Raw genomic sequence first — 21800 nt, forward strand, 5'->3', positions numbered from 1 at the left:
ATACTCTACACGTACCGGCCAGCATTTGTCGGGCTCCCTAGAGCACCCCCCTGAAGCTGTTTCACAACCTTAGGATTTGGTTCTTTCTGACGCCCCTGGGACAGCAGCCCCCCAGGACTTTCTCCACGCTAAAGCCCAAGAGCCTGGAGTGTGGGAACTGAAGGGCCCTCCACCGAGCCCCTTTCCTGACCTCCAGGTCAGGCCCATCACTGAAGGGTTGGCCTGAGCGTCCGCCAGACTCCCTGTTCTTGTCTGTTCTTGGTACATGTGCCCCAAGAGCCGTCTCATACCACCCCGGCACCCCACACCTGCTTCACCAGTTGTTTCTGGCTCCTGCCTAGAGATCAGCCATGCAGGGGTGAGAAGGGTGCTGTCATCCTATGCAGCTGCCCCTGGGCATCTCCACATGGATGACCACAGGCATCCCAGGGGATGTCCATGAGCAAGCTGCCCTCTGCCCAGGCCAACAGCTGGTATCAGGTCCCCTACAGACCTCTGGCCTCCGTGTCCATCCCCACTGGGCAGGTTCCCCTCCAGGCAGCCCCAGGAGCTGTGTTCAGGCTGCAGGCGGTGTGGACATGGCAGGGGTCCCATGCAGGAAGCAAAGCAGACGCTCAGTGAATACCAGCTGGCGCTGGCAAGTCACTCAGCCCCCGTGCACCTGGCCTATCAACGTCCTACCCCTAGCACACCTAGCAACTGGGATATGAGGTCAGGCGTCAGAGATTGGCTCCACAGAGTGTTCTACTCCTGGTCACAGAACAGAAAGCCAAAGGCATGGGGTTGGCCGCCAGAGGCGGGGGAGGCACCCCCACATCGGCCTGGGGGAGTGTGAGCTGTGGAGCTGCATGGGGGGCGGAGGGTGGAGTCTGCCAGAGGCTACAGGGGTGGGGAGAGCGACCCAGAGTTGAGGGTCAGAGCCACACAGCTGGGGTGCAGAAGACAGACTCCAGGGGCCCAGATACCCCCAGCCCGTGGGAAAACGAGAACGCTCCTCTGGAGGGGCCAGTCTCCCTTTGGCCTAGAGCGGACCAGCCCTGGATGAGAACTCCACGCTTGAGGAACCCAATGCCCTCCCTTGGACACTTGGGGAAACCGACAGTGCTACAGAAAGCCCTGAGCTAGGACTGGAACCCAGGAGGAGGGTAGCCCCTCCCTGCCCCTGCAGGAAGGCTTCTTCACAGCCTGGGGACCACACCTCTTCCCAGCAGCCCTCCCCTGTATCTGGGGCTCACCCATGATCAGACCCAGCTTGCCCTCCCCTCGGAAGCCCCCCGCCACCAGAGATTGTTGGATGGGAGACAAATAAATGCCCAAAAACAGCATGGATGAAGGATGGGCAGAGAGAGGAGAGGGCCTCACAGGGCCATGTCCTTCACCCCTGGTTAGTGTGCTGAGGTTAATCAGGGGGCACAGAGGCCAGCCACCTGCTCCCTTCTACCTCCCCCTACACTAGTCCCAGGGGGCAGAAACTCAAAGCATTCAGGGGGCTGGCCTACAGGTGTTTAGGGTCCCTAACCTCAAGGGCAGGATGGTGGCCCTTGGGGGCCACTCCCCAGGCCTGGGGCCACAGAGCTGGGGATAGAAGGAGCTTCCCGCCACCTCCCCACCTGGAGGAGTACGTGCCAGGAACACCGTCACTGCCAGAGCCTCCTGCAGGCAGTCTGGCCTCCTTCCAAGCAGGCCAAGGGCACAGATGGTACCGCACCTGTTCCACCGCCCCACAATCTGGACCGGAGAGCAGAGGCCCGGGGCCTGCTTCCCCGACACTCCACTCCTGGTCAGAAGAAAGCCTGTTGGCCCACAGGGTCCTTTCTTGGTGCTTTGCTCTCCACCCTGCATGACTGCAAGCTGGGTCTGTGAGCTACAGACCCAGGCACTCAGGAGTTCAGGGGCTTCAAGAGGAGAGTGGGAGGACACTAACCCAAGAACTGCCCACCTAACAGGAGGCCGCCCCGGAAACCAGGGGAGGAAGGCGGACTAACTCCAGGCTCGGTCTGTGCCTGGCCTCCTCCATGCTACCCCCTCCCACTGCCAGAAGATGCCACGGGCTCTGCCGGGTGGGGGGCAGTGTCTAACAGGGTGGCCAGGGTGACTGTTAGACAAAGCCCTCAAGGTGGCCAGCAACATGGCTTTGGCGGCAGGAGGGATAGCAGGGAAAGAGCACTGCGGGTAGCGCGAAGAGCCAGTGCAAAGGCCCAGGGACAGGAGTGCGCCTGGTGAATCCCGAGCAGCAAGATGAATCCGGACGCACTCCGGCCCGCCCGCAGCCACACCCCGCCCACCGCCCTCTTTTCTGGCAGGCCTCCTTTTCTCGCCGCTGCACTGGGGAGCTCTGCACCCCAGGACAGCGGCCTGACCTCTACCCGCGGCCCTCCAGTATCTGGCCAGGTCCGCCCCGCCCTCGGGGCACACATGCTGTCGCTCATCCCAGGTCCCGCCCTTGGCACCCCCCATTCCGTGGCCCAGGCCCCGCCCTTGACTCCGCCTCCTACTCCCCCACGCAGTGCTGTCACTCAACCGCGGGCCCCGCCCCTCGCCCCTGCTCCACCCCCGCACTCGTGCTGCCGCTCGGCCCAGGCCCCGCCCTTCGCCCCGCCTGCCCCGCCGCATCCGTGCTGTCGCTCAGCCCAGGCCCCGCCCCCAACGCGCCCCCGAGCTGTCGCTCAGCCCAGGCCCCGCCCCCAACGCGCCCCCGAGCTGCCGCTCAGCCCAGGCCCCGCCCCCGGAGCACACGTGCTGTCACTCACTTGCTCCCCCCACCCCCCGCCGCCCGCACACTTGTGCTGTCACTCAGCCCGGGTTGTGTCCGAGCAGGAGGCCGCCCGCCGGACACTCGGTTCTGCTCCGCTCGCCCATGGACGTCGCGCTCCTGCTCGCCCTCGGGCTGCTGGCCCAGGTAAGGCGTCTGGCCGCGGGTCGCCTGCCCCCTGCCCCGTCGGGTCGGTGTCTTCCAGCGGGACGCTCCGGGAGCCCCGTGCGCGGAGTAGCCATAGGTGGTGCCCGGTGGGCAGCTCTTTGCAGGGCGCTTTGGGTCCCGCGGCCGCCCCGCCTGGACTGCATGGGGAGCCCACCAGCCGACCCTTTCCCCGAGGAGCGGCTGTCCACCCTGCCAGGGAGAGGGGAGCAACAGGAGCACCCCCAACCCCCCGCCAGGAGCCTGCAGACCGCTTTCTCTAGGGACACCCCTGTTGAGCTGGCATATGACCCTGGTCAGCCTTGGCAGAACTGAGACACCCCACCCTGTGCCCGCCAGCAGCGGCAGCGCTGGAACCCTCTGTCCCTTGGGGGTGCTCTGGAGCCAGGCCCCTGGCACTTACGGCCTGCCACCCCCACAATCCTGGCCTGTGCCCGGTTCCCTGGTCCTTCTGATGTGGGAGTGGGTGGGTAGGAGGAAGCCCAGGCAGCTGCCCTCCTCCCCACCATGGGCACCCCCTGGGGGGGGGGGCATGTCTTACACTCTGGGCCAAGGTGGCCCTTTGGACCAAGCACTAGGCTGTGCCTTCGGAGACAGGGCTGAGTCAGGGTCATAGGCCAGGGGCCACTGTGCAGAACACAGGAGCTTAGTTCTCCCACGCTTGGCGGGTAATGAGCATGAGGGCTGAGCCTGTGCATGCCCCCAGGTGATGGCTCCTACAGTGCCAGACACTGGCAAGGAGAACCAAGTTTCCCGGCGCCCACTCTGGGGGCTTCTTGACACCCTGCCCCCGACTCTCAAAAAGCTATGGCTGGAAGCCAGCTGGAACCCCTGCCCACAGCTCCAGTCACCTCCACCCCTGCCTTCAGCCTCCCCTGCCCTCCCACAGTGGCCTGCCTGGGCCTGGGCTGCCCATGTCCAGCTGGCTTAGCACAGCCTGGCTGCCCCAGCCTGCACTCCTCCAGCTCTCTACTGGAGGCCACACCGTACAGGGGTCTTCTGGCCTCCCCCCGCACAGGGCCCTATGCCCCCCCACACACATTGGGGACCATTCCAGAAGGCTGCACACCTCTCATGCCCCCTCCCCACTTAGTGTAGGAGCAGCAGTCCACCCCCATCCTGCTCCTGGAGAGCTGCCTCTTTGGGTTTGGGGTGTTCACCTTTCACCAGGTCCCAGGAGAGCTCTGCTGCAGGGAGAGAGGAGCCCCCTCCCAGATTCCTCTCCCTTCCTTGGGGCTATTACAGAGTGACCACACACACAGGGACATACACAGGCTTTATGGAATTGGGGGGATTGGCTAATGGGGCTTGGCCCCTGGGGTCTTGCACTCTGTGTGGCTCAGATTAGCGCCAGTGCAAGGAGAGCTTCTCCAGACCCCTGAAATAGGTGTGTGTCAGGACCCTGCCCACCCCTCCCCCACCCGGCTCAGCTTTCACACTTTTGTCCTCTCCAGTCAAGTCACATGGCCGCTGATGGCTGCTCTTGGATACCCCTTCCTCCACCTCTGTGAGCCCCCAAGGCAGGCCAGCCTGGGCATGGCAGAGCTGTCTCTGCCCTGGTTGGGGGCCAGGGCCAGGACCCTGCATTGATCTGTTGCTTCGGGTGGCTTTGCCTGTGTCCCCTTAAAATCTCAGCCCATGAGTTGAGTGTGTCCTTTCAGAGCTGGTCTCTGGTGGCTGGTCTCTGGTGGCTCCCTCCCCAGGCCCACAGTGTCCCTGCAGCCAGCCAGGCCTACCCCCTGGGCCCCCACCCCACCTGAGAGTGGTAGAGGGATGGGGGAGCAGGGATGATTCAGGGCAAGCCCATGCCCTATGGGAGGGGATCCAAGCCTGGAAGGAAGATGAAGCAGTAGCTGTTCCCCACCCCACCCCCAACTCTGCCAAGTGTGGAGACCCCTCAGGGCGATTGGGACAGGACCTAGAACAGGAAATCAGCAGCAGACGGAGGCTGAGGCCACGTCTGCCAGTACTGAGAGGGGTCACGGTCCCCATGGTAGTGTGATGGTAACCCAAGCAGCAGAGGGCAGTGGCTCCTGGACCACTGTGCTGAGCCCCTGCAGCGGGGGGAGCAGACTGGCCACACAGCTGCTCCTTCCACTTGCCCCGTTGCTTCGCCCCACACCCCCCTCCTTGGGAACAGCAGCTGCAGGGGGATGCTGGGGCCACCGGGGACCAGGGGAACAGCTGGGTCCGTTCCTGGCATGCCTGATGCCTGCCAGGCCGTCCAGGAACGGGGTGGTCCGGATTCCAGCCTGGGGGGAAGGGGCTCCGGCCTGGGAAGCTGGTGGGGAGTGCAGACCCCACCCACGGTGTTCCACCGGGCTACAGGCCTCCCACCTGGTTCCTAGAACCCCAGAAACCCAGAGCCGGAAGCTGTGTTGGATGGGCCTCCGCACACGCAGTGTAGAATTAACCCAAGAACGTGTCCCTCGAACCCCTTTCTGCAGCTGTATTTTGTAAGATTTGCCAGCTACCCCCGACAGGGCGATAGAAAATGTTCCCTTCCTCGCCTTCAGTCATGACACAGCAGCAGCTGGGGCTACAGACATGAATGTCCACCCAAGCTCAGGCTTTGGGCTGCCGTCTGCATCCCGGCGGTGCTAAGGAGCCGCAGGGGCCCGCAGTGCCAGGAGATAGAGCAGGAGCTCCTCGGTTTATACCCAGCCTCCCCAGTCGGCAGCTTCTGTACCCGGGGTGGCCACCCAGGGCAGGTGAGCATCCCACCTTCTTCCTGGCTCGTGGGAGACTAGGCTGTCCCTTCTAATTCCTTTTTCTGAACCCGCCAGGGGCTGGTGGAGAGAAGCAGAGAGCTGTGTTGGCCGCACACAAGCAGAACAGGTTCCTGCGGAGGGGGTGGGAGCTTTATTGCTCAGGAGCCATTGGGGTTGGGTGTTGGGGCTGGGGCGGGCCCCAGTGAGGGGACGGTGGCCCCAGCATTTCTAGGGCTTGCACACTACCTTCTCGGGTTCGTGGTTAAGAGGAAGGCCGAGGATGAGCATGGGGGTGTCATTGGGCATTGTTTTGGGAAAGTGTGCCCATGATGTCCATGGGTTCTGGCCCAACTTGAGGTACAGCAAGGGTGGGCGGCACAGGTGAGCCCAGGTCCACTCCATGGTGTTTTCCTTGATGGATTTCGTTGCCCATATCCCAGGGGTCTGTGTGAGCTGGCTTTGTCCTGGAACCAGATGTCCCATGATCCCCCAGGCGGCTCCAGGCCTCCCCCAGCCAGCCACGTCTTCTGGGAAGGGGATGGTAGGAGGGCAGAGACTAGCTGAGCAATACCCCGGACAGCCGGAAGTGGGCTGCGGCCCAGCCCAACCACCCCACCCACCGCAGCCTCTGATCTGGGCTGGGGGCCACTGCCAAGGCTCTGTGGCTTCTGCTGACCTCCTGAACTTGGGCCGTGGACAGACTGGGACCCGGGACTCCCAGGCTCTGCCATGACCACACTGGCCCCACACCACACTGGCGGGCATCCTGGAATGTCAGCCAAGGCTATTGGCTGAGGCCAGGGTGGGAGGCAGCCAGAGGCTCTATAGTGGGCTGGACAGGGGGGAGAGTGTCCCTTTCTGTTCCCCCAAGGGTCTGAGATCAAGGGCTGTCTGCAGACTGTCCTCTGCCCACCTGCCCCACTTCTCTGCATTCCCATCTCCTCCACGCTGCGGCTGCGCTTCCTTAAGAGCAATAGAGGTTCAGATGCTGGTTCCCTGTGGCCCCGGCTCCTGTGCTCTCTGGCTGTATGGGCTTGAGTAGAATGGCTCGGCCTCTCTGAGCCCTGCTCTGGGGAACTGAAATGAGTGCCACCTCCCATTCCTAGGGGCTTGAGGGCTGAGGGCCAGGGGAGGGGACCAGAAAGGATACAGGCTCCATGCTGTCCTCAGGGTACTCAGGAAGCAATAGCATGAAGACCAAGGCCAGCAGGTCTCCATCTGGTGGGAACACCATGCTGACCTGGAAGTGGTTTGTACTCCATGATTTTGGCAAGAAGCCCCCACTGCCCGAGGCAGGCTTGGGACCAGCGCTGCCATCTGTCAGGCTGTGCATGGCCTGGGGGCCCGGCCAGGACCTCTGTCCTTTTTGTAAACCAAGTTCAGTTCACAGCTACCTGGATCCCAGGCCCCTGTGAGGTAAATGCCCCTGGGATTTCAGATGAGAAGGCAGAGGAGGATTCCAGGAGGGAGAAGATGGCCTGAGACTAGAAGGAAAGAGCAGTGGTCACTTGCACGTTCTTGCTGTTGTGTCCACAAAGTACACCAGCCTTGGGCATGGAGCACAAAGCCGACTGGGTGCTGGGAGGCTGGGGAGAAGAGTGCAGGCAGTGGGGCACACACAGGCACCTCCTCCCTGCCCCTGCCCATCCCACCCCAAAGCACCCCCTTCACTAGTTGCTGATGCTGCCGCCTCTGGCCACTAGGCCACCCCATCCCTGCTCATCGCTCTGTGGACTGTGTGGCTTAGGGAAGCGGCTGGGGGTGAGCTCAGGACATTGAAAGGGCAGCCAGGGAGCATGCCCCGCTCAGAGGTGCCCTGGGAGCCACCCTCTCCACCTTAGCTAGGAGGGAGCCCCCCCTCCAGAAGGGCCCAGGGGCCTGGAGACCCTGTGTGGGGCCAGAGAGCTTCTATGGCCATCAGAGTACCAAGGGCGGGTGTCTGGGGTGGTGTCCCCTCTGCCTGCTGCCAGCTGGCCTGCCCGTGCTTGGGCTTGGGGAGGGGCAGGGCGGGGGCAGCTGCAAATGCAGTGTTGTGGGGGTGGGCATGAGCAGCCTTGGAGGGAGCATTGCTCACATTCTCCTGCAGCCAGAGCCAGCTGGGTCCAGCAGGTGACCAAGCACCCTCCCCCAGACCCTACCCCAAGCCCACTCAGACCTGCCAGCGCCCTGTTGAGGATCCTGGTACAGAGACCCCATGTTTAAACCAAGGCCATCCCAGGAAACTGGGGATGTGCTTGAGGGGCTGCTGCCAGCTCTGCCCTTAATTGAGGGGTGGGTTGGGTGCTTTTTCCAGGCCTCGGTCTTCCATCTGAGCTGTGAGGGTGGTACTATCTGTCGTCACCACAGGGACCCTCATAAGGCAGTGGGTCTCAAGGAGGTGCCCTCCTCCTGTCATGCTCCTCAATGGCCCTGGTTCTGAGCCCACAGCCTGGCCCAGGGAAGGGCCAGGGAGTGTCTGCAAGCCCCCCACCCTGCCCCCAGGGTAGAGAAGAGAGCTGCTGCAGCATGCCCCCCAGGCACCACTACTTGGGCAGACTGCATCAAGCAGGGCAGCTCAGTTCCCTGGGCGAGTGGAGAGGAGGGAGGAGCAAGCCTGGGGCCTGAGGTTTCTGGGGTTCAGGAGCCAGAGTATTGCTCCATGGGTCAGAGAATAGCGGGGGGGGGGGGTAGTCCCTGGCTTTATTGTCCAGTCCCCGTGTCATAAGCCGTCCTGAGAACTCTGCCTGTTGCTGACCCCCTGGACATCAGAGCTGAGTCTTCATTCCCATGGAACAGTGGGGGGTGGGGGAAGCCATGTGGGGACTGCCCCTGGGGACCCCTGTAGATCCTCCAGAAATGCCTGCCTCCTGGAAGCTTCACAGTGTGAACCCCACACCCTCCCGCACAGGTGGCCCGTCCCCTCTCTGCAGACAAAAACCTTGGCCTGGTTGCCTTGACCAGCCCTTGGGAATGGAAGCCATGAGGGGGTCTCTGTGGCTGCTTGTCACTTCCCCTTCCCCACCCACCCAGGTCCAGATGAGGAAGGGGAAGGGAGCCCCCCCCCAGCCTCCGGACCCAGGAGCTCCCTTTCCCCTGCTCCTGTTCCCAGTGGCTGCCTTGCTTGTCACTCTGCTTCCCTCTGCTCCTGAGCACTGTGTGCTCCCCAAGCCCTGGTGTAGCCTCCCGTGGGCCACCTGAGGAGAGGGGTGCTGCGTTCCTCCCAGCCCATCAGCAAACATTCACGGGCCTGAGGCATCTCCCAGCAGGGGACAGGAGACAGACCCAAGGTATTGGGGGCTCCCATGACTGTGAGTGAGCTCAGGGCGCCCATGGGGCCAAGGTCCAGGTGGTTGGCTCCTCTGAGGCCTGGCACACGGGGTTGCATGCTGTGTGACTGACAGCTGTCTCTGCCTTTGTTGTAGAGCCTGGGCCCTTCACTAGGGGTCCCTGGGCGGAGGAGGCTCAGTACCCTATACCCCTGGCACCGGGCAGTGGTGTCCGGCCGTGTGCGGAGAGCCTGGGTCATCCCCCCCATCAGCGTATCCGAGAACCACAAGCGCCTCCCGTATCCCCTGGTGCAGGTGAGGGGCCGCGGGGCTTCACAGGCACAGCAGCGGCTGGGCTGTCCCCACTGGGTTCCCGGAGGTGTGGGCTGTAGAACAGGCACACTGTCTGGGCTGAGGGTCTGGCTGCCCCCACCCCAGCTGGGGGAGGGGAGGCCAGGAAGAGGAGAGGGGCCCTGGCCTTTGGGGGCACCTCCCCTAGCCTGCTTCCTGCCCTCACAGATCAAATCGGACAAGCAGCCACTGGGCAGTGTCATCTACAGCATCCAGGGGCCCGGCGTGGATGAGGAGCCCCAGGGCGTGTTCTCCATTGACAAGTTCACCGGGAAGGTGTTCCTGAACGCCATGCTGGATCGGGAGAAGACAGACCGCTTCAGGGTGGGGCCCACTGGAGGGAGGGGTGCAGGAAGCTGGGAGCCTCCTTCTCCCAGGCTCCTATCCTAGGGTTGGGGCATTGGGCCACGTGTCCTTTGGGAGGTAGGCACGGGGATTTGGGACAGGACCTGCAGCCCAAAGGTGTTCAGAGTTACATACCCATTTAACAGATGAGTGTGAACAAGCTGAGGCCACAAGGAGATGGGGCTTGGTCTTGCCAGAGGAGGCCAGATGGGGCAGCCTACAGACAATGGTGAGGTCTTCACTGCCTCCACCAGTTCTACCCGCCTGGCTGCATTGGGTGGGAATGGGGTGTTGTGGAGGATCCCACCGGATGGCCACTCTCAGTGGCAGCTGTACCTGGATTCTCAGGGGAAGGTGGCAGAGGACCCGCCCCTTGTAGGCCTGTGAGGTGTGAAACAAGGCTGGTGGGGAGGGAGATTAAGACCCAGGCTGCTGGAGAGGCTGCGGAGGGCAGTGGACTCCCGTGAGTTCCCCTGAGAGTAATCCACCCTCCCCAACAGCCTCTCGGGAACTGCTTCCACCTAGTCCTGGGGGAGGGGGCTTCAGACTTTGCTTCTCCTGTGCTCTAAATCTTCCTGCAGAACAGTCTTACGCAGAGTTAGCAGAGATCATGATTTTACCTGGAAATGACACCGCACCCGCTCTCCAAGAGGGTGGGAAGTGGTTTAATTTTAAGTTTCATGTATTAAGTTTCCAGAGGAGCCCAAACCAATTAGCAGAAGGGAGGGAGCAGGAGCGCCAGTGAGAGTGCCTTTCCCCTCTCATAAGGCACTGCTGTGAGCTGCCCACCGGCAAGAGGGGAGGCGGGTGGCTGCCCGCCGCCCGCTGTGGGAAGCAGGCTGTATTCCGGGAGGTCTCATCTGCCATCCACATGCCGTTTCTCCGGGTTAAGTGGGTTTTCCCAGCGGGACACCAAGTCTGCACTGTCCCTGTGCATAGCCCAGGGGAGCCATCAGGATCTGGGCAGCACAGCACCAGCCCTTGCCCTCTGCTTGGCTAGTTAAGGGCCTTTGCTCTGGACCTCGGAGGAGCCACCCTAGAGGAGCCTACGGACCTGGAGATCGTGGTTGTGGATCAGAATGACAACCGGCCTGTCTTCCGGCAGGAGGCATTCATGGGCCGGGTGCTGGAAGGTGCCGTGCCAGGTGAGGCAGAGCTGGACTGCCAGCGCCCACAGGCTGGGGGGCGGGGGGGCCTTAGCAAAGGGGCTCTGAGTTGGTCAGAGGGTCCAGGGTTCCCTTCAAGACTTCTCTGTAATCCTTCAAATACTCTGAAAATAAGCAAACAGACTCCGGGAGAAGGGACTTTGCACAAGAGTCAACTCGAGTCACTTCCCGTTTCACTATGGATTTTAAACCCCAGTGTCTTCCAAATCGCAGTGAGAGGATGGGGGGATGGCAGAGCTGGGGCGCAGATGCTGCTGCTCGCACGGAGGTGAAAGCACCACAGGAAAGGAACTGCTCCGTGGATTTGGCGCATGCTGGTGCTCTAGCCAGCCCCTCTGTTGGGTTCCAGGGCACTTTGTCCCTTCAAAGGGAAATGCACCCCCTTAGCAGTCACCCCGCTCCTTGCTTCTCAGTCCTACATCTTGATTGCAAAGAACACACAACCTTCCCTCTTTCATGGGTCTTCACAGGATGGCCTTGCTGGTCTGACCTCCTTCTACCTGGTGGTTTCCTCCCTCTTTCCTTCCTACTCCCGTCTGGTCAAGTCCCAGGCAAGCTGCACACCTGAGGCTTGGAGCTTGGACTCGGGGAGGTGGGCTCCTGCTTGGCTGCCTGGATATCTTTTATTTCACCTCATTTTTCGTGTTTTGAGATTTAAAGTGACAATCTTATTTTTTTAACTTCTTTTTTTTAAAAGACTTTTTATTTTTTTTTTTTTTTTTTTTTTTTTAAAGATTTTATTTATTTATTCATGATAGACACAGAGAGAGAGAGGCAGAGACACAGGCAGAGAGAGAAGCAGGCTCCATGCACCGGGAGCCTGACGTGGGATTCGATCCCGGGTCTCCAGGATCGCGCCCTGGGTCAAAGGCAGGCGCTAAACCGCTGCGCCACCCAGGGATCCCTTAAAAGACTTTTTAAAAAAGATTTTACTAATTTATTCATGAGAGACAGAGAGAGAGAGGGAGGGGCAGAGACACAGGCAGAGGGAGAAGCAGGCTCCATGCAGGGAGCCCGACGTGGGACTCGGGACTCGATCCCGGGGCTCCAGGATCACACCCTGGGCTGAAGGCAGCGCTAAACCACTGAGCCACCCAGGCTGCCCAAGACTTATTTTAAAGAGAGAGTTTGTGCGAGCACGAGGTGGAGAAGGAGAGGGAGAGGGTGAGGAAGAGGCTGTCCTAAGACTCTGGGCTGAGCCCACTCAGGCTGGATCCTGGGACCTCGATCGAAATTGCCACCTGAACTGGAACCAGGAGTCGGGCACTTCACCGACTGCGCCACCCAGGCACTCTACTACTTTTTATTTTGACATTATTTGAGACTTGCAAAAAAGCTGCAAAGAATTGCAACAGAGATGTGAGGTTTATCATGTTTGCTTTAAACTTTTTTCTCCTTCCTTCCGGCCTCTTTCCTTTCTGGAGTGCAGGTTGCACACCCTACGCTCTCAGAATGGGCCCTAAGAACTTGGACATGGTGTAACCGTCAGTCAGGAAGTTATTGTGGACACGTGCTGCCAGTTAGAGCGCTGCCTTCATACTCCTCTCAGGTCTCCCTTCTTGAGTCCCCATCTTTCCCGAGCGTCATCCACCATCTCAGGAGAGGCCCCCACACCCTGACCCGTTCTTTCAGCATGCTGCTAGGTGGTGGCCCCAGCATCTGACTGGCCACAGACCTGGTTTCTTGGCCACTGGATCGTTGAGGATGGATTCATTTCCTCCCCATCTTCTGTGTGTGATAGCACAGGAGAGAGGGAGGGACGTGGTAAACGTCTGGGAGTGCTGGCTGGCGGGTGCTGGAAGTGGTCTAGTCTGCAGCTGGGCTGGCCTGGCCTCTGCTGCTGCATTAGTGCAGCTGCCTGGGGCCTGTTGGTACTGCCACCCGAGTAACCAAGTAGCCATGCCCCCTCCTGGCGTGGCCACTGCCGTGTGGTCGGAGCATGGGCTCCTGGGTGTAGGACCTCCCAAGCACCTGAGCCTTTTCAGTGCGGCTGCATCAGGGTTCTGTCCCTCCAACTTGGAGCAGCGCCCTACCCTCCTCTCCCAGCCCCCACCATCGCCCAGAGCATCTGTGGGGTCTGGTCCTCCTGCCCCAGCCTGTATGTGAGTGCTTCGGGGCTGGTGGGGAAGAGCTGAGCACAGGCATAGCCCCTCTGTGGGGGCTCCTGGGACCGTGAGCTGTCAGGCTTGTCCACACTCAGCCTTAGACCATCTGACCCGATTCCACCTGCTGTCTGCCTGCTCCACTCCACCAAAAGCTGAAGCCTCTTTATGGCCGCCTCTCCTTAGGGACTGGACACATCCTGGATTTCAGTTTATTGGGTTACCCTGTGCCCTTGCCAATATGACAAGCTCAGAATAAGCATGATATTGTGCACCACCCGCTCGTTCCCATCATGAGGTCGGGACTATGTTCCTTGTCCACCTCCGAAGCCCCCGCACCATTGCATTCCCCTCCATCTGCAGTGGGCACTTACCTATTAGGCATTTAGGACGCTGATATTTTGTTTTCAACAAAATTTTGTTTTGCTAACATACGTACAAACCATCCCAACCATCTTTAAGGAGACAGTTCGGGATATTAAATACATTCCTAATGTTGTGTAGCCGTCCCCACTACCCATCCCCATAGCTCTCCTTCTTTCCAAATAGAAACCCTGTCCCGTTAAATCCCAACGCTCCCTCCCCTTCCCCAGCCCCTGGCTTCTCCCATCTACTTTCCACCTCTGTAAATCTGTCTCAGGACCTCATCAATGGAATCATGGAGCATTTGTCCTTCTGTGACTGGTCTGACTTCACTGGTCATGAGTGTCCTCCAGGTCTGTCCATGGGGTAGCACATGTGAGGATGTCGTTCCTTCTTAAAGCTGAATGCTATTCCATTATGTGGAGGGACCACATTTAACCTACCTTGTAGGTGGATACTTTGCTTTCACATGAATAATGTTATGAATGTGAGTGAGATGAACCCAGAGAGGAGCTGCTGGGTCATACGGTGATTCTGTGAGTGACAGCCACACTGTCTCCACGCCAGCTGCACCATCTCACATGCAACCAGTGATGCACAGGGTCCTGGCCTCTCCACATCCTTGCCAATGTTGATTTTCTGGATTTTTTTATAGTAGTCATCGTAACAGCCGTGAGCTGATGTCTTCTTGTTGTTTTGGTTTGTGTTTCCCTCAGGATGACTGATATGGAGCATCTCTTCACGTTCTTGTTGGCCATTTGTATATTTTATTTGGAGAAATGTCTCTTTAGGGCCTTTGCCCATTTTAAAATTGTGTCGTGTTTTTGTTGTTGAGTTTTATGGGTTCTCTGGACACCCTGGATATTCCTTCACAGGTACATGATTTGCAGATATTTTCTCCCATTCTGGTTTGCCTTTTTACCTGGTCAGGGGTGTTTCTGCTGCACAGCATTTGAAAACATTCATGAGGCCAGTGTGTCATTTTGGGGGCCCGTACCTTGGGTGTCATATCCGAAAATCCATTACCGAATCCAGTGTTGTGAAACATTTGCCCTGTTTTCTTCCAAGAGTTTTACAGTTTTAGGTCTTGCATTTAGGTCTTTGACCTACTTTGAGGTAATTTGTGTATATGGTGTGAGGTTGGGGTCCAGCCTCATTCTTTGCCACATGGACATCCAGCTCTTCCAGCACCATTTGTTTTTTTGTTTTTTTTGTTTTTTTAAGATTTTATTTATTCATAGAGACAGAGAGAGAGGGGCAGAGACACAGGCAGAGGGAGAAGCAGGCTCCATACAGGAAGCCTGACGTGGGACTCCATCCCGGGTCTCCAGGATCACAAGCTGCAGGTGGCGCTAAACTCCTGTACCACTGGGGCTGCCCGTCTTCCGGCACCATTTATTGAAAAGACGGTCCTATCCCCCTTGAATGGTCTTGGCACCCTTTGCCAAAAATTATTTGACCACACGTGTGTGGGCTTTTCCCCAGATTCTCTATCCCACTGGTCTGTGTGTCTGTCTTCATAGCCACAGCACATTGTTTTGATCACTGTACATTTGGAGTGAGGTTTGAAATCAGAAAGTATGAGTCTTCTAGTTTTGTTCTTTCTCAAGATTGTTTTATTTGGGTTTCCTTGAGATTCTATGTGAATTTTAGAATGATTTTTCTACTTATGCAAAAGAAATGTCCTTGGGATCTTGATAGAGATTGCATTGATTCTGTAGATCACTTTGGGTGGTGCTGACATTTAACAATATTAAGTCTCCTGGGGTCTCTGGGCAGCTCAGTCAGGCATCCAGCTCTTGATTTCGGCTTAGGTCATGATCTCAGGGTCATAGGATTGAGCCCCACATTGGGCTCCCAGCCCACCAGGCTGTCTCCACGTCTGGGGGCACAGGTGTTAGCTCTCGATTACACATCTGTCAGGCACCCCTGCCTCCTCCACATAGCATGAGGCAAAAGGTTCAAGGGTGTACAGGCTGCATGGGGGAGCTGTGAGACACATCTGAGGGGGCTGGCACCCGTGTGCACCATCCCTGCTTGTCCCTGTCCTCACCAGGCACCTACGTGACCAGGGCTGAAGCCACAGATGCTGATGACCCGGAAACAGACAACGCAGCGCTGCGGTACTCCATCTTGGAGCAGGGCAGTCCCCAGCTGTTTAGCATCGATGAGCACACAGGGGACATACGCACCGTGCAAGTGGGCCTGGACCGGGAGGTTAGGCTGCCAATACGCTGGCACACGTGCTGGGGGCCAGGGCAGCCACTGTCACGTCGGCCTGTCTCTGCCCTTGTTAGTCCCCTAGGCCCCAATGGGGGCAGCTCATCTCCAGTTGGGACCCTCTTCCCAGGCTCCGCCCGGCCTCCGAAGTCGAGGGCACCCCCCCTTGCTATAGACACACATGATGGCTTTGGGCACATACCCAGCCTGGCACCGCTCTGCCTCATGGCTGGCTGTGCGGTGAGGTCCAGGGAGGCACTGAAGGGCCATCCCTGTGATGCCAACCCCTTTGGGCTTCTTGGCCTTGGGTCGGGCTATGTGAGTGGCTCCATAGTGACCAGTTATGTTCTGCGGTAATGGCCACCCTTCTGCAGTCTTCCTCTGTCGGGACCCCTGCTGCCCCTCACTGCCAGGCTTTTGTGCAGCTGCAGCACCTCAGGGAATCCCTCCTTGGTTTCCCTGTGGCCCCCTCCATGGCTCTGTCTGGTCACTTGCTGCATTGGGTGGTCTTCATTGGTCTGCCTCCCTCTCTGCCACTGGGTATGGCTCCACAGGGCAGGGACCCAGCTTGTCAGTGCCCCTCAGTGTCCAGCACCCGGATAAGCATGCAGGAAGTGCTGCATGAATCCTGTCCACCCTCGTCACTGACCTCTTACCCACTTTGGGCTGGAGCAGAGCCTGGGGTTGGTGGTGGTGTCGTTAGACCCAGAGAGCCTGGGAGGGCTGCGCCCAAAGGTGGTGTCTCCTTGCCCTCCCCAGGCCCTCAGGTGCCCCGGTTCCCTGACTGCATGTTGCTGTGCCCCCAGGTGGTCGCCGTGTATAATCTGACCCTGCAGGTAGCGGACATGTCTGGAGACGGCCTCACTGCCACGGCCTCGGCCATCATCACTCTGGAGGATGTCAATGATAATGCACCCGGGTTCACCCAGGATGAGGTGCTGCCACCATGCACAGCCCTGCTGGCCCCTGCTGGGGACTGCCCGCCCTTCCTCAGATTCCTGGCAGGGACAAGGGACTTTGTGGAGGGGTGGGAGGTTAGGAGTTTTGCAGAAGGAGCCCAAGTTAGAGTAGTTGCTCGTGAGCACATAAACAGCACGAGAAGCTGGGAGATCAGCCCCGGGGGACCCCTCTGTGGCCCTTGGGCAGCAAGAGGGAGTCTTCCCTGCACCCCTGCCATGTGGGAGGGAGCAGTCGGCCCTCCCCTCCCAAAGGCAGTACACAGGGTGCCTGGCATTCAGCTGAGCCCACAGAGGGGGCTGTGACTCACCAGGAGACAAGGCCAGGAGGCTCCTAGTGGGTGAGACAGGGCGAGGGAGGGCATCTCCTCGCGGGACTGTCTCCCTGCCCCCGACAGCCCCGGCAGTAATGAGGTCTGGGCTCCCACAGTTCTTCATGGAGGTCACCGAAGCTGTCAGCGGAGTGGACGTGGGGCGGCTCGAGGTGCAGGACAGGGACCTGCCAGGATCCCCCAACTGGGCAGCCAGGTTCACCATCCTAGAGGGCGATCCCAATGGACAGTTCACTATCCGCACGGACCCTAAGACCAATGAGGGCGTGCTGTCAGTGGTGAAGGTGAGTGGGGGACCCCGTGTGGGGCATCCTTGGAAAGAACTGGATGCTGGGGGAGCCGGCAGTGCTGGGGCTCTAGGCTCAGGCCACACGGACCCCTGGCACACCCATAGCCTGTGTGTTGTTTGTGGAGCTGTGCCTCTTCGGGTGGCGATGTGTGTAGATACAGAGCACACCTGTGTCAGCCTGGGGGAGGAACCTGCACATGCACAGGGACACAGGTATATTCAGATACTGAAGCATGAAGAGCTTTATTGCAGGGCTGGCCAGCAGTCTGCAAAATCCTCTGTCCTCAGGAAGTTTCAGGTCTGCTCGGTGACTTTGGGCTACGCACGGGACTCACTGGGGTCAGCTGGGATAATCTTTATTTAAAGTCAGCTGATTATAGAGGCTAATTTAACCCCACTATCAAACACCTTCTCCACAACACCCGGATAAGCGCTGCTCGAGTCACTGGGAGGACCACCTGACCAAGTGACACATAGAGTTGATGATGCAATACCTAACAAACTCAGTTTGAATGATGAGTATTTATCGTTTTTACATAATTCTTTGTGCCTTTTGGTCCTGAATCATTTTTATTTTCCAGAGCTGAAAAGTAGAAGGGAAAGAAGAGACACAGGGGTAGTGTACTCTTGTGGGGGCCTCACCTTGCCCCGTGGCTGCCTCTGGGGGTCCTAGTCCTGAGGACTTCCCCCTCTGCTTCTCCCTCTCCAGCCCCTGGACTACGAGAGTTGTGAGCAGTACGACCTCAGAGTGGCAGTGCAGAACGAGGCCCCCTTACAGGCAGCTGCCCCCAGGGCTGAGCGGGGCCAGGCCAGGGTCAGCGTACGGGTGCAGGATGTCAACGAGGCTCCCGTGTTCCAGGAGAACCCATTGCGGACCAGCCTGCCAGAGGGGGTGCTCCCCGGAACCCCCGTGGCCACCTTCTCTGCCCAAGACCCTGACACAGAGCAGCTGCAGAGGCTCAGGTGGGGGACCCTCGGGGTTGGGGGCCCCAGGGGTAGGAGGGAGGGAGCTACAGGCCCATTTGTCTATTTCCCAGCCAGATCCAGGAGCACAGTTGGGGGTTCCCATCAGTACTCTGGCCAGTGGGCAGAGGGCTCATCTGCCTGTGTGCACCCCTGAGGGTCCATGCATGTGTGCATGTTGGGGTGAACTTGTGCCACACAGCAGGGCTAGGCTCTAGCTGGCACATGCTCATGACACCCATCTGTCCTAGCTAGCCTCTGAGTACCCAGCTCTGCCCATCCTGCTGAGCTGATGATCCCATGGGGCTAGCTGTTCACAGTTCGGATTTCACCCCCTGGCCCTGCCCTTGTGCACCCGTGTCTGTCTCCATGGTGTCCATGTGTTGAAAGGTTGTGCTGTGGCACTGAGTGACCATGGGGTCCTGAGGTCCTGGCCCCAGGCCTCAGTCTCTTTATCTGTCAATTGAGACAGAAAACACCAGCTCAAGGCAGTTGGGACACTAGTGTCAGAGGTGCACACGTGTGCAAGTGGAGAATGCACAGGTGTGCATGCATATGTGTGGGATGTGTGTGTAAATGCATGTGGAGGACGTATGTGTGTGCATTGTATATGCAAGTGTGAGGAATGTGTGTGAGTGTACTATATGTGTCCATGGGTATGCTCACGTGTGTAAGTGTGCCCACACCCTCAGGGGTCCTGTGTAAGCTCAGGGCCACTCTGTCCCCTCCTTGGCCAATAGCTACTCCAAGGACTACGACCCAGAGGACTGGCTGCAAGTGGACAGAGCCACGGGTCGGGTCCAGACCCAGCGAGTGCTCAGCCCAGCATCACCTTTCCTCAAGGACGGCTGGTACAGGGCCATTATCCTGGCTTGCGACGATGGTGAGGGCCAAGCCTGTGCCCGGGCTCCCGGGCTCCCTGGCTCAGGCTGGGCACCCCTGTCAATGCCCAGGGCTGAGAGCTATGCACTCCCAGGGGCGGACATCTAGGGTGGGCGGTCTGCTCTCGCAGAGCAAGGAGTCCACCAGGCCTGTCCTGCCCGCAGCCTCCCCACCCCGGACGGCCACTGGGACCCTGTCCGTTGAGATCCTGGAGGTCAATGACCATGCCCCTGAGCTGTCCCTCCGATCTGGTAGCGTGTGCAGCGAGCCAGGTCAGGGCTCTGGCCTTCTCCTGGGGGCCACAGATGAGGACCTGCCCCCCCACGGGGCCCCCTTCCACTTTCAGCTGAGTCCCCGAGTCCCAGAGCTTACCCAGAACTGGAGCCTCAGCCAGATTAATGGTGAGTTCCCCCAACCACACTCCTGAGGGCCCAGACCTGAGATGGGGCGGGGGGGCAGCGACTCAACACTGTGGTCCTGCTGGTTCCCACTGCAGGGCATTCTCTGGCAGGGTGGGAATTTGTACTCCCAGTGAGCAGATGGGGAGACTGAGGCCCCAGAGCCCCCTGCTGACCTCGAGCGCCCTCTGCAGTGAGCCACGCGCAGCTGCGGCTGCGACACCAGGTCCGGGAGGGTCTGCACCGCCTCAGCCTGTTGCTCCGAGACTCAGGGCAGCCGCCCCAGCAGCGTGAGCAGCCCCTGAACGTGACGGTGTGCCGCTGTGGCAAGGATGGTGCTTGTCTGCCGGGGGCCACTGCCCGGCGGGCAGGGGGCGCGGGCATCAGCCTAGGTGCCCTGGTCATCGTGCTGGCCAGTGTCATCCTGCTCCTCCGTGAGTGCCTGCGTGCAGACACCTGCTGGGCTCTGGCCTCGCCCCTCGCCGCCCCGCCCCACCCCCAGCCCCGAGTCCAGCCTCAGCTCAATGGCCAAGCACCCACCTCCTCCTGTCCACCCCCTCCCCCCCTCAGTGCTGGCCCTGCCAGTGGCCCTCGTTGCAAGGTCCCGGCAGCAGTCTGGCGACAAGGGATTTCTGCATGGGCTGCAGGATGATCTGCGGGACAACATCCTCAACTACGATGAGCAAGGGGGCGGAGAGGAGGACCAGGTGAAGGGAGGGTGTGGGGGGAGGTGGTCGGGAGGGTCCCCAAGGATCCCAGCCTGTGGGCCGTGCTCCAGGAGGAGGGGCAGGGCCCCCGCTGGCCTGCAGGTCCTCCTAGGTCCTCCCTGCCAGGCACCCCCCACCCACCTGGTGACTGATTGGAGCTGAATGCCACCTCCTTCGTCTCCAGGATGCCTATGACATCAACCAGCTGCGCCACCCGACAGAGCTGGCAGCTCTGTGCCGGCCACCAGTGCGCCGAGATGCCCCGTTCAGCCGAGGGTGCCCCCAGGCCGCCCGCGTGCTGCCCAGCAGCCCTGCTAATATTGCTGACTTCATCAATGATGTAGGTGCTCCTGGAGTGCACAGAGAGGGGTGGCGGCAGGGGGACATGCTGTAGCCCTTGTTGTGCATGTGGTAGGTACCACCTGTGTGCACACCTCACTGGACCCTCGGGACATGCACCATTGATGGAGAGCGGGTCCAGTGCTGGGGACCCTGGCTGAGCTGCTGTGGGGCTCGGGAGGATCTGAGGGCTGAGTGAGGCTGGGGAGGTGAGGAGACCACAGACACAAAGCCCTGGGAGAAGAGGAAGCTGCCTATCCCTGCAGCAGATTGTGCTGGGCCTGGTTGAGCTGAGGTACCCTGGGGCTGGGGGTGCTGCTGCCTGTCGAATCTAGGCACCCCATGGTTTGTCAGGACTCAGCATCAAGGAGTTCCTGCACTCAACACAAGAGATGCCCAGAACACATGAAACCCAATTGGGTGGGCTGTAGGAGAACACATGGGCACCTGTCACTATATCACCTGCCACACTCGCTGGCAGAGTGGGTGCAGTGGTTCAGAGAGAGATGCCTGGACTGTGGCAAGCCCAGATGCAGGTCAGCGCAGGAGCATGTGTGACCCTGTGAGGGACAGTGCAGAGAGGGTGGGGACAGAACCATTGACCAAATCTTGAAAAGGGAAAAAGCAGGTAGTCTCACACAGATGGAATGCTGGGGGTCTTGGTGTCCCAGCCCTAAGGCAGGAGAGCCACCCAGAGGAAAATTTCTCTTCAAATCCACACCCTGGGCAGGGTCTCCTCCTGGTCAGCCCTCAGCCCTCCTCTGCCTATCCGAGGGCCCCTCCATTTTTAGGGTCCGTGTCCGTGCCTGGGGCTGAGCTTGACCTGTGTTATAACCTGAGAGGTGGAGGGTACCCAGGGGGTGTGTGCAGGGGTCTGAGCTCCCCGGGCCTCTCCACAGGGCTTGGAGGTGGCAGACAGTGACCCCAGCGTTCCACCCTATGACACCGCTCTCATCTATGACTATGAGGGGGACGGTTCTGTGGCAGGAACACTGAGCTCCATCCTGTCCAGCCTGGGGGATGAGGATCAAGACTACAGCTGCCTCTGGGACTGGGGTCCCCGCTTCGCCCGGCTGGCTGACCTGTACGGGCCCCCATGAGGGCTGGACTGAGGGCCACGGAAGCGGGGGGCCTTTCTGCTGCAGATCTGCGCCTCCCCTACTTGCTGAGGGCACAGCCCTGGACACACAGGGCAGCCGTCATTTCCTGGGCGGCAGCCGTGAGGCCCAGCTGACTTGGCAGAGGCGGCCCGAGGGCCCCGTCCAGGCAGCCCGCTTCTGTGGGGGAGGACGGAGTCCAGGCAGGGCCTCACAGCCTGGAGGGCAGGAGCAGACGGGAGAACCAGATGACCCAGCTCTCTGCTGCCTCCCGCTCACACCGACCTCACCTTCCTGTGAAAGGAATCGGCCCTTCCTCACCAGCATTAAAAACCTGCTCTTCTCTCCAGTGTGGGTGGTGGTGACCTGCAGAGCCCAGCTCCTCCCACTACTGTCTGCAGTGGTGGCCCGACCCCA

At 59.8% G+C, this 21800-nt stretch overlaps 1 protein-coding gene across 2 annotated transcripts; it reads left to right on the forward strand.

Annotated features, from left to right (window-relative positions):
* Positions 1-2769: 2769 nt before the first annotated feature.
* Positions 2770-21732, forward strand: CDH15 (cadherin 15). 2 transcript variants are annotated; one of them, XM_077891153.1, is made up of 14 exons: positions 2770-2899; positions 9030-9188; positions 9393-9548; positions 10570-10714; positions 15257-15417; positions 16227-16355; positions 16807-16992; positions 17707-17960; positions 18701-18843; positions 19007-19243; positions 19435-19674; positions 19811-19947; positions 20132-20287; positions 21186-21732. In XM_077891153.1, exons 1-14 carry the CDS (start codon positions 2858-2860, stop codon positions 21384-21386), a joined length of 2346 nt encoding a protein of 781 aa, XP_077747279.1. In that variant the 5' UTR covers positions 2770-2857; the 3' UTR covers positions 21387-21732. The 2 variants fall into 2 exon arrangements, with proteins under 2 accessions (XP_077747279.1, XP_077747280.1); XM_077891154.1 differs by lacking the exon at positions 9030-9188 and having other exon boundaries at positions 2771-2899.
* Positions 21733-21800: the final 68 nt, after the last annotated feature.

Source organism: Canis aureus, chromosome 3, assembly GCF_053574225.1.
Source record: "Canis aureus isolate CA01 chromosome 3, VMU_Caureus_v.1.0, whole genome shotgun sequence".
Taxonomy (NCBI): domain Eukaryota; kingdom Metazoa; phylum Chordata; class Mammalia; order Carnivora; family Canidae; genus Canis; species Canis aureus.